The sequence below is a fragment of the Nerophis lumbriciformis genome, linkage group LG14 (genome assembly GCF_033978685.3).
Source record: "Nerophis lumbriciformis linkage group LG14, RoL_Nlum_v2.1, whole genome shotgun sequence".
NCBI lineage: Eukaryota > Metazoa > Chordata > Actinopteri > Syngnathiformes > Syngnathidae > Nerophis > Nerophis lumbriciformis.
The window spans coordinates 36,792,028-36,804,075 of record NC_084561.2 but is presented as its reverse complement, the minus strand read 5'-3'; the positions used below and the strand labels follow the sequence as shown (position 1 = coordinate 36,804,075).

The window sequence follows — 12,048 nt, the reverse complement described above, 5'->3', positions numbered from 1 at the left end:
CCTGCAGTCCAGACCTGTCTCCCATCGAAAATGTGTGGGGCATTATGAAGCGTAAAATACGACAGCGGAGACCCCGGACTGTTAAACCACTGAAGCTCTACATAAGAATGGGAAATAATTCCACTTTCAAAGCTTCAACAATTAGTTTCCTCAGTTCCCAATCGTTTATTGAGTGTTGTTAAAAGAAAAGGTGATGTAACACAGCCGTGAACATGCCCTTTCCCAACTACTTGGGCACGTGTTGCAGCCATGAAATTCTAAGTTAATTATTATTTGCAAAAAAAAAAAAGTTTATGAGTTTGAACACCAAAAATCTTGTCTTTGTAGTGCATTCAATTGAATATGGGTTGAAAAGGATTTGCAAATCATTGTATTCCGTTTATATTGACATGTAACACAATTTCCCAACTCATATGGAAACGGGGTTTGTAATTGCTTTGTAGATGTCAGAAACAGCGGGAAGCAGTGTGCAGGTAAAAAGATATATAATGCTTAAACCAAAAATAAACAAAAGGTGAGTGCCCCTAAGAAAAGTAATTGAAGCTTAGGGAAGGCTATGTAGAAAGAAACTAATTCTGAACTGGCTGCAAAGTAAACAAAAACAGAATGCTGGACGACAGCAAAGACTTACTGTGGAGCAAAGACGGCGTCCACAAAGTGCATCCTAACATGACATGACAATCAACAATGTCCCCTTCTTGATTGCTAAAACAAAGTAGATGCGGGAAATATCGCTCAAAGGAAAACATGAAACTGCTACAGGAAAATACCAAAAAAAGAGAAAAAGCCATTAAAATAGGAGCGCAAGACAAGAAGTAAAACACTACACACAGGAAAACAGCAATAAACTCCAAATAAGTCGTGATGTGACAGGTGGTGACAGTACACCTACTTTGAGACAAGAGCTATATCGATGCATGCTTGGTTATGCTTTAAAGTCATATCCAACAATTGCGACAACGACTTTTTACTGTCAACTGAGTTTTGTTTCTTAATGATGTCTGCTGGTGGTGTGTCTTCGGATTTTTTCAACGCAAAAAATGTGCCTTGGCTCAAAAAAGGTTGAAAAACCCTGCAATAGATGTCATAATTGCAATTATGTTGACAAAAGGTTTACACCCGAGCCGAGCAAGTATGCCAGGCAAGAGGTAAACAGTAAAACGAGACTACGGCTCCTCCCCCTCGGCCCAACGTAAAACCGGTCGTTTTACGTCTTCTACTCCGAACGCATCGTCCTTTGGCATCCTCATTGCCGCAAAATGTCTCTGTGAACAAAGAGAAAAGTGGACGCAGAGTGCAGAGTGTATCAAGAAAAATGGTCAGCCTCCTGTTTATTCACCGAAGTGAATGGGAAAACTGCGTGTTTGGTTGGTTGACAGCATGTTTGAGTGCTGAACCAATATAACCCGTGTTGCCGTTTAAGACTCTTCTTGCTAACAAATACAACAATTTGCAAGGACAGCAGAGAAGAGAGAAGGTGAATGAATTGTTGGCAGTGAAAGCTCGCTACCTTATCGCTTCAAAAACATTTAGTGAGGATGCATTTGTAAAAACATGCATGCTGAAGGCTGCGGAGATTGTGTGCCCTGAAAAGCGCAAGGCTTTTGCAAATAGCCTGACGACAAATACCTTTGCAGACAGGATTTCTGATCTTTCGGCGGATTTGTACAGCTAGTTGAAGCACAAAGTACATTTTAAATATAGCTTTCTCACTGGCACTCATAGAGGGCGGAATAGAGACACGAGGCAGGCTTACACACACAGACATGCATCCACAAAAATATACGCCACACACATACATACCCCACCCCCCCAATCCAACGCCCTCTCTACACAAATCCCATAGGGTTGATGAAAGGTCAGGTCAGCGCCTGAGAGCTGCGGCCAACCACCATGACCCCGCACTCCCTCCCCTCTGTTGCTAGATATCTCGAGATGTATGTTGTAATATGTATATGTGCTTTGCTATGGAGGTTTTTTCCCACTCCAGACTGGGCCCCCTTAGGAGCCCAGTCTAGATTGTATTTTTTTACTCATCCTTCCCCGGCATTTCACCTTTTTCCCCATCTTTTACAAGGCCCCCTGTGGCAACCCATCAGCATTCCTGTTCTGTAACCCTGTATGTCAGGTTCAAACACTGATGACATCTATTAAACAAGACAAAAAGGCAAGGAATCAAACAGAGACGGAATTAAATTTGGACTCAATTGAGGAGATAACATGTCGACACTGTAACCTCTACAGTGTCACCCACGCTCTGACGAAGAAGGCTTTCTGTGGAAGACCCTTGCTTCCGGGTGAGTTCTCAGGACCATCAACGGACGACATAGTCGGGAGAAGGTTTAGACTTCTTTATTTTTCAATATAAGAAAGTCTTTTGCTGGCCGCTTTTCAGCTCCGGCTCCACCTGCTGCTCGATCCGCTTCCCGCTTTTCAGCCGGCCGTGTCTCTGTCTTCGTCGTCTCGCTCTCGCTCTCGCTGTGGACTGTGCTCCGCGTCTTGCCTCTGGCTCTCCACCTCTCCTCTCGTCTCTCTCGGCTGTCACCCTTTTATACACAGACAGATTATCTGATTGTGCCCAGCTGCCCGACCCACGCACCTGTAGTCCATTTGGACGCGGGTCTGCAGGCCACGCCTCCTCGCTGCCATCTTGGAGCGGGCCCCGGTGTCGGACCGCGGGCCCCGGTGTCGGACCGCCGGCCCCGCCTCTCCACAGTCCTCCATCGCCGGACACGATCGCTAAGCCTACTCCCCATCCACCCCCATTTCGAGGGAGCGGGAAGTGGGGACGGCCAGGCCCCCCTATAGCCCCGGTGTTTTCCTGTGTGTCCTTTTCTTCTTCTTCTGTATTTACATCTTCTTCCGTGTTCTTTTCTCCTTCTGCTGTAACCATTTCTTCTTCTGTACCTTGTTTGCCTTTGTCTTTATCTTTGTCTTGTATGTCTTTTTCTTGTCCTTCCACTTCCCAATCTCCGTCCTCATCTTCATCTTGTTGAGCACTTAAATGGTTTTCCTCCCGTGCCTCTTCTTTCACTTCCACTTCTTCCACCTCTTCATCTTCTTTTTCCACCACTTCTTCTTTTTTGGGGGGGCCACTCGCCGCCCCCCACCTGGCCCGCTAGCACCTGCAGGAGCTGCAATTTTTTGCGGGACTCTTCGAGACGCTGGCGGCTACCTGCCGCCAGTTCCGTGAACTGGAGATCATCCTCCGCCGCCTCCGATGGTCCAGCCACGTTGGGCGCCAAATGTGGAAGACCCTTGCTTCCGGGTGCGTTCTCAGGACCATCAACGAACGACATCGTCGGGAGCAGGTTTAGACTTCTTTATTTTTCAATATAAGAAAGTCTTTTGCTGGCCGCTTTTCAGCTCCGGCTCCACCTGCTGCTCAATCGGCTTCCCGCTTTTCAGCCGGCCGCGTCTCCGTCTTCGTCGTCTCGCTCTCGCTCTCGCTCTCGCTCTCGCTCTCGCTGTGGACTGTGCTCCGCGTCTTGCCTCTGGCTCTCCACCTCTCCTCTCGTCTCTCTCGGCTGTCACCCTTTTATACACAGACAGATTATCTGATTGTGCCCAGCTGCCCGACCCACGCACCTGTAGTCCATTTGGACGCGGGTCTGAAGGCCACGCCTCCTCGCTGCCATCTTGGAGCGGGCCCCGGTGTCGGACCGCCGGCCCCGCAACAACATCTGTCACAACAGGAATGGGGAGTATGTAAACAGTCCTTGTTTTCGGTCACATTGAAGACAAAAGAAGAAGATGCCTCGGGCTCGGGCTCGTCCTGGATCCAGCCTGGGGAGGTTTTCGAGGACAATGGATGATCCCTCCCATCTCATTCCATCGTCCACAGCGGAATCTTCCAAGCGTTTGGCTTGGTGCAACAAAGACAGCTTCTTGTCTGTTCATGGAAACTCAGAACGGAAAGTTTTTTGATAATTTAAATACAATTTTTCTGACACTGTACACTGTTTGTTTGTCTAATCTTGAACGGGTTTGTGCTGAAAACAAAGTTTCCTTGTACTTGTGCAATGACAAAAAAGACCTATCCTATCCTTGGAGTAAGCGTTGCTCTGGTTTGTCGACAAATTGGAAGTTGCTGGCAGTCTTCAAAGTGCCCCAAAGCTGCCACAAATGATTGGAGGATGCGGGAAGAACTGTGGACACTCTTGTGATGTGGATAAAATCGGACCGTCTGCCCCGCAGGATACATTTTGAGGACCAGTCATAGACAATTTAGAGTGAAAAGCAAATTTTATTTTCACTCGCATACAAAACATTCTAACTTGGATTGTTTCCCTGGCTTCGAGACTCTCCCAAAGGACAGTGCGGGGAAGACACAACAAACTCCCTTCTCGTCTCTCATGGACACACACCTGTTGTCGTTGACATTGGACTAGCAACTGCACGACACCAAGGCTGTGGAACAGAGACACGAGGCAGTGCTGACACACACACATGCATCCACAAAAGTATACGCCACACACACATACCCCAATCCCATCCAACGCCCTTGATGCGAATCCCTTAGGGGTGATGGACGGCTGGGCAGCGCCTGAAGAGCTGCAGACTGCCACTGTGGCCCCCACTCTCTCCCCTCTGTTGCTAGATATCTCAAGATGTATGTTGTAATATGTATATGTGCTTTGCTATGGAGGTTTTTTCCCACACCAGACTGGGCCCCCTTAGGAGCCCAGTCTAGATTGTATTTTTTTACCCATCCTTCCCTGGCGTTTTACCTTTTTTCCCCATCTTTTACGGGGCCCCTTGTGGCGACCCATCATCGTTCCTGTTCTGTAACCCTGTACACTGTTTGTTTGTCTAATCTTGAACGAGTTTGTGCTGAAAACAAAGTTTCCTTGTACTTGTGCAATGACAAAAAAGACCTATCCTATCCCTGGAGTAAGCGTTGCTCTGGTTTGTCGACAAATTGGAAGTTGCTGGCAGTCTTCAAAGTGCCCCAAAGCTGCCACAAATGATTGGAGGATGCGGGAAGAACTGTGGACACTCTTGTGATGTGGATAAAATCGGACCATCTGCCCCGCAGGATACATTTTGAGGACCAGTCATAGACAATGTAGAGTGAAAAGCAAATTTTATTTTCACTCGCATACAAAACATTCTATCTTGGATTGTTTCCCTGGCTTCGAGACTCTCCCGAATGAAAGTGCGGCAAAGACACAACAACTCCCTTCTTGTCTCTAATGGACACACACCTGTTGTCGTCGACTTTGGACTAGCGACTGCACGACACCAAGGCCGCGGAACAGAGACATGAGGCATGCACAGAAATATACGCCACACACATACTCCACCCCCATCCAACGCCCTTGATGCGAATCCCGAAAATCTCCTGAAATTCAGGCGGAGCTGGAGGCCACGCCCCCTCCAGCTCCATGCGGACCTGAGTGACGTGTTGACAGCCTGTTCACACGTCCGCTTCCCCACAATATAAACAGCTAATGATCGAGGGCGAGTTCTTGGTTTCTTATGTGGGTTTATTGTTAGGCAGTTTCATTAACGTCCTCCCAGCGCGGTAACAACACACAACAGCAGCAGTTCGTCTGCCTTAAACAGCAATGTTGTGACACTTTTAAACAGCACAATACTGCCATCTACTGTACATGCATATGTGACCCACCCATAATGTGTCACATTTTTGTGTTGATTTATTTAGTTTATTTTGTGGTTTGAATTCGTTTTTGGAGCTGTCATTACACATTTATCAGTATTCACATTGGTCAGTAGGGGGCAGTAGGGCGTTTCTTCCCAATTGAATGCTATCACCTGCAGACCGGAAGTGTCTTGTCATTCTGATGAGAGCGACCAGTCTGTGAACAATTGAAACGTCCTGTGTGCGTTTTCCTCCTGTATAACAGGTTTGTTTTTGTGAATCAACTCAGTGAATAATATCCATGTGATCTTTATAAGTTTAAGTACACATTATGATGGTGGAGCCTAACTCTAAAGTGTTTGTGAGTTGTATTTTGTATTTGTGAATGAATCCAGTGCACAGCTGCAGTAATCAATACAAAAAGGCGACGTGAGTGCGCAATGTTTATATAGGAACTTCTGATCCTAATTCAGACTCCCAAATTAGAGCTCCCGTTTTCTTATTGATTTTATAATGTATATTTGTATAATGTGTGTGTTCTGAAAAAGTGACAGAGAATAGAACAAGGATGGACAATTCAACCCTTAACTCAACAATGAGTAGATGAGTGTTTTGTGTGTGTATATGTGTAAATAAATGATCACTGAAATTCAAGTATTTCTTTTATTTATATATATATATATATATATATATATATATATATATATATATATATATATATATATATATATATATATATATATATATATATATATATATATATATAGCTAGAATTCACTGAAAGTTAAGTATTTCTTATATATATATATCTTAACCACGCCCCCAGTCACACCCCCCACCCCACCCCCGACCACCCCCCCGACCCCCCACTCCCCACCTCCCGAAATTGGAGATCTCAAGGTTGGCAGGTATGGGTTAAACTAAAATTGTGGTTTGATGTAAATAAATTATCTTTAAACTTGGAAAAAACTAAATTTATGGTATTCAGTAATAAAAGAAAGATAGAAGTTAGTTTATCCATAAACAATGTAAAAATTGAGAAGGTGTCTTGGGGTCATCTTAGGTGAAAAGTTGACATGGAAAGCTCATATATTGCATGTGAAAAATAAGCTATCTAAAAGTTCATTTATTTTGAACAAGGTTAAATACAGTTTCCCGTATAATATAATGAGAATGTTATATTGCTCAATTATTCTACCTTATTTCAATTATTGTGCAGAAATATGGGGAAATACATATCACAGCAACATAATGCCTTTATTTCTTTCACAGAAAAGAGTAATTTGTATCGTTTTTACAGTAGCATATAGAGACCACACACATCCACTCTTCATTAGGTCAGGATTATTAAAACTAAAAGACATTGTAGAATTGCATACTCTATTAGTGATGTTCAAAGCTAGAAATAAAGTTATTCCGAAGGACCTACAAAAGTTATTTGTGTTCACATCTGAAGATGAGAACCACAGAAGGCCGTATGATTTTAAACATCCAAGAGTGCGAACAAATTTGAAGCAAATGTGCTTGTCTGTTGCTGCTGTGAAAGCATGGAATTCTCTAGACAAAGGCTTAAAAAGTTGCAAGAATATCTTTGAATTCAAAAAGAGTTACAAAACGAGACAACTGGAAATATATCAAACTGATTTTTGATTTTGATTGGACGTGTCATTTTGAAAATGCTTAAACGAAAATTTTAAGTATGTTGGAGTTCGGGTGTTGGTGGAGGGAACAGTTATAAAGTCATCTAAATAATTTGTGTTAAAAATGGGGCAGATAAATATAAGAATAGTATTCTTTCATCTGCTCCTTTCTGATCATGGCCATGTATAAGGAACAAAAAACAATGAAAGTGTCAACTGTATATGGCTTGTATACATGCATTTTCATGAAAGGAATAAAAAGAAATGATGATGATGATGTACGTGGGCTAATTGGAAGGTCACATGAAGTTTGGAGCTCTGTAGCAACTGACTGTGCAGAAAGTCTTTGCACTATGCACTTCAGCATTTGCTGACCCCTCTCTGTCCGTTTACGTGGCCTACCGCTTCGTGGCTGAGTTGCTGTTGTTCCCAAACTCTTCCATGTTTTATAATAAAGCCGACAGTTGACTTTGGAATATGTAGGAGCGAGGAAATTTCACGACTGGATTTGTTGCACATTTGACAGTTCCACGCTGGAAATCACTGAGAGCGGCCCATTCTTTCACAAATGTTTGTAGAAACAGTCTCCATGCCTAAGTGCTTGATTTTATACACCTGTGGCCGGGCCAAGTGATTAGGACACCTGATTCTGATCATTTGGATGGGTGGGCAAATACCTTTGGCAATATAGTGTACGTGCATTCAAGTTGAGGCTGTCATTGTGGGATGTCACGCAGTCCACTTTACTCGTCTGAAAAATGTGTGCGAGACCCAACATACTACAGACATGAAGCAGTTAAAAGATAAAATAACAGCACTACTGAGGGAGTTTGAGCAAGGCTTTCAGATTTTTTTGTGAACTGGAGAAAGACTTCCAAGTTTTTTTGCTCACCATTAACCATACTTGCCAACCTTGAGACCTCCGATTTTGGGAGGTGGGGGGAGGGGTGGGCGTGGTCGGGGTGGGACGGGGGACGTGGTTGGGGGCGTGGCTAAAAGGGGAGGGGTATATTTACTGCTAGAATTCACCAAGTCTGTTGTGTACATACATCTACTGATGCTTAGTCTGGACACATCCTCAGTGACCTCTTGGATTCACCGGGCGTTTCGGGTCTCTCAACTGGTCATACGCCCTCCTCCAAGCGACCCAACCGGGGGTGATCAAATCCCCCGGCTTGTGTCCAGACGGCTCGCTAGCTACCATGACTCCAAGGATCTCCTCTTTTGAGCCACAACCATCTCGAGGCCCTTTCCGCCGCTTCGGTGGTACTGCGGATGGCTCTCCTCTTTCTCTCTCCATCGATGCCCAAACTGCTGAAGGCTCTGACCAAGGAACGGGCTGCAAATCCTCTACATCCAACCTCCACAGGGAAACACCTTGCTCTCCAACCAGCCTGCTGACAGTCGCTGACCAGTCCTGCATACTTGGAGAGCTTCCTCTCGAAGGCTTCTTCCAGGCGATCTTCCCACGGGACTGTCAGCTCCAGCAGCACAGCTTGTTTGGTGGACTCAGACACAAGGACAATGTCTGGTCGCAGGGTGGTGACTGCGATATGGCTGGGGAACTTCAGCTGGTTTTCAAGGTCCACCAACAACTGCCAGTCTTTTGCAGACGTCAGGATGCCTGCTGATGTTTTCCTAGCAGGAGTTGGCGTGTCCCCAGCTCTGACAAAGGCGATGGTTTTCTTGGAGGGGTGGAACTGTTTTGCCCATGCCAGTCCTGTGCTAATGGCTTCAGCGATGGTCTTCAGGACTTGGTCATGCCTCCACCTGTACCTTCCATCTCCAAGTGCCTTTGTACAGCAACTGAGGATGTGTTCCAGGGTTCCTCGCTTGGAGCACAGTGGGCATGCTGATGTCTCTGCTATGCCCCATGTGTGCAGGTTTGAAGGGCTTGGGAGCACATCATATACTGCCTGGATGAGAAATTTAATGCGTTGCGGCTCGGCTTTCCAAAGCTCAGCCCAGGTCACTCTCCTCTCAACCGCATTCTCCCATCTTGTCCAAGCTCCCTGTTGCTTCATTCCAACAGCCTTGCAGGTTCTTGTCTCCTCCACTGCCGCTCTCACCTCATCCTGAACAAGACGTCGGCCTTCCTTCCCCCTAGTGTTCAGTTGGGGAGTTGGAAAGGACCCTAGCCCAGCTCGACCCCGTGTAACTGCTCCAACCAGGCTCCTGTGTCGCAGCCTTGCATCTGCCTCTTGAACTGCTTCCTCTGCCCTCCATTTCCTGCCAGTCCTCACTTGGATCCCTGCTTTGGCCACCTTCGGATCACTTGAGTCCCTGTACTGTACCACTTCTCTGGCTCTAGTTACCTTAAATTCCTCCTCCAAGGATTTGAAAGGCAACTGCAGTTTGTTGCTGTTCCCGTAGAGTGCAATGCTACTCAGGCTCTTAGGTAGTCCCAGCCATCTCCGGAGGTGGTTGCTGACCCTCCGCTCTAGGATCTCAACTGTCGAGATGGGGAATGAGTAGATGAGGAGGGGCCACAGGATCCTGGGAAGAATGCCATGCTGGTAAATCCAGGCTTTAAACTTCCCAGGTAAGCCTGACTTGTCCACGGATTTCAGCCAGCCATCCAACTCAGCGCATGTCGACTGGATGGATGTTGTGTCTCTCAAAGAGCAGTCAAAAACCTTGCCCAAGCTCTTGACTGGCTTCTCTGAGATAGTTGGAATGGCCGTGCCTGAGATGTTAAACCGGAACTTGTCCTCCACCTTACCCTTCTTCAGCACCATTGATCTGGATTTGGCGGGTTTGAAACGCATTCGGGCCCACTCCACCAACTCTTCAAGTCCCTTCAGAATCCAACGGCAGCCTGGGACTGATTCTGTCATGACTGTGAGGTCATCCATGAATGCCCTGATGGGTGGTTGCCTTTGTCCGGAATTTGTGCGGGGCCCTCTACACTCTGGCTCAGCAGACTTGGTGAGCATGTTCATGGCTAGTGAGAACAGTGTCACAGAGATAGTACACCCTGTGATAATACCAATCTCCACTTTGTGCCAACTGGATGTTGTTGGTCCGGAAGAGACCCTCATCCTGAAATTGCTGTAGTAATCAGCAATGAGGTCTCTACACCTGCTGGGTACATGATGTTTCATCAGAGTGAGTTGAACAAGCTTGTGCGGAATGGAGCCGAATGCGTTTGCCAGGTCAAGCCACAGTACTGATAGGTTGCCCTTGTTCTCTCGAGCCTCCCGAATGAGCTGCGTCACCACACCGGTATGCTCCATACATCCTGTCATTCCTGAAATGCCGCCTTTCTGGACAGATGTATCGATGTAGGTATTCTTTGCCAGGTAGGTACACAGTCGTTTGGAAACGGCGCTGAAGAAGACCTTTGCCTCAACACACAGCAGGGAGATGATGCGGAACTGGTCCAGCTGAGTGGAGTTTTCCTCCTTTGGGATCCATACCCCTTCCGCCACTCGCCATTGCTCAGGGATCCTCCCCCTTCTCCAGAAGACTCGCAGGATTTTCCACAGACGCTGCAGGAGTTTGGGACAGTTCTTATACACTTTGTATGAAGTGCCACTCGGTCCCGGTGTAGAGCTTGCCCTGGCTCTGTGGACAACCTCCCTGACTTCCTTTAGCTGCAGCTCCGACATGTCAAACTGCATTTCTGGTTCAGGGGGGTCTATGAGGTTGATACACTCTCCCAACTCCTGCTCTCTTGCAGGATCACTGTACGTTTGCTTCAGATGTAGATCTATGTCTTCCTGCGAGGAGGCCAGTTTGCCACTGCGCTTCTGTCCCAGCAAATCCTTCGTGAACTTGAAGGGGTTAGCAATGAAAGCAGCACGTTTACGTGCCCTCTCGCGTCGCCGCCTCCGATGCCACTCTGCCCGACGGAGAATTCTGATCTTTTTCCGAAGGATGCACATCAGCTGGGCCAGGCCAGTGCGTTCCTCATGTCCTGCCGCCTTGTACTGGAACTTCAGCGCTTTCATCTCCTGCCTGATGTTGTGGATCCTTACAGCTCTGTGGTTCTTTGAGTACGTGGTTCCGGAGCTTCTCTTCTCCTCCTCGCCGAACCGTTCAGCTGCAATGCTGACAATGATTGTTGTCATAGCTTGTAGCTTCCCGTCGGCTTCTCCCTTCGCCGTTGCCTCCAGAATTTGGTCGACATCGTCATCGAGTTGCTTCCAGAGTGAGGTCATGCTAGCTGCAGGCCACTTGATCCGCCTCTGTTCGGACTTGATACTCGAGGGATTAGTTTGCAACACATGGAGGTTCTGGGCACTATGGGGTGACTCCGGGCCTGGCACCTCCTGCGTCTCACCAGGTGTAACACCTGTGCGTTGTGTTGCTTCTGCTCCCATCAGGCACTTCTTCCTCGCTTGGTGGATCTTTAAGCCATGGATGTTCTTGCAGACTTTACCGCATGTACACTGCGCGCTCATAGTCGTTTGTCCGTTGCCTAGGTCTGTTAACGTTAAGTCCGTCCGACTGGGGTGCTCATCCTCCCCCCCTCTCGGGCTCCCCTGGGGGTATTTTTCCTTTAGGTTCATCGTAGCTTAGTTGGGTTCCTCCTCACAGAGGATGCAAATTGGGTTGCCAACCCTTTCTGCCCCGGTTGCCGTCTCTCCGGGCTGTCACTGACTCTCCAGTAGTCACCACACTCTTCATGGTTGTCATCCAGTCTTTCCTGGCTGTCACTGATCGCTCAGGGTATTCGCTGTGTACATACATCTACTGATGCTTAGTCTGGACACATCCTCAGTGACCTCTTGGATTCACCGGGCGTTTCGGGTCTCTCAACTGGTCATACGCCCTCCTCCAAGCGACCCAACCGGGGGT

At 47.1% G+C, this 12,048-nt stretch overlaps 1 protein-coding gene across 1 annotated transcript; it reads right to left on the bottom strand.

Annotated features, from left to right (window-relative positions):
* Positions 1 to 8,292: 8,292 nt before the first annotated feature.
* LOC133608366 (uncharacterized) lies at positions 8,293 to 11,429 on the bottom strand. The gene has a single exon (XM_061963557.2). It carries the CDS (start codon positions 11,406 to 11,408, stop codon positions 8,439 to 8,441), a length of 2,970 nt encoding a protein of 989 aa, XP_061819541.2. The 5' UTR covers positions 11,409 to 11,429; the 3' UTR covers positions 8,293 to 8,438.
* Positions 11,430 to 12,048: the final 619 nt, after the last annotated feature.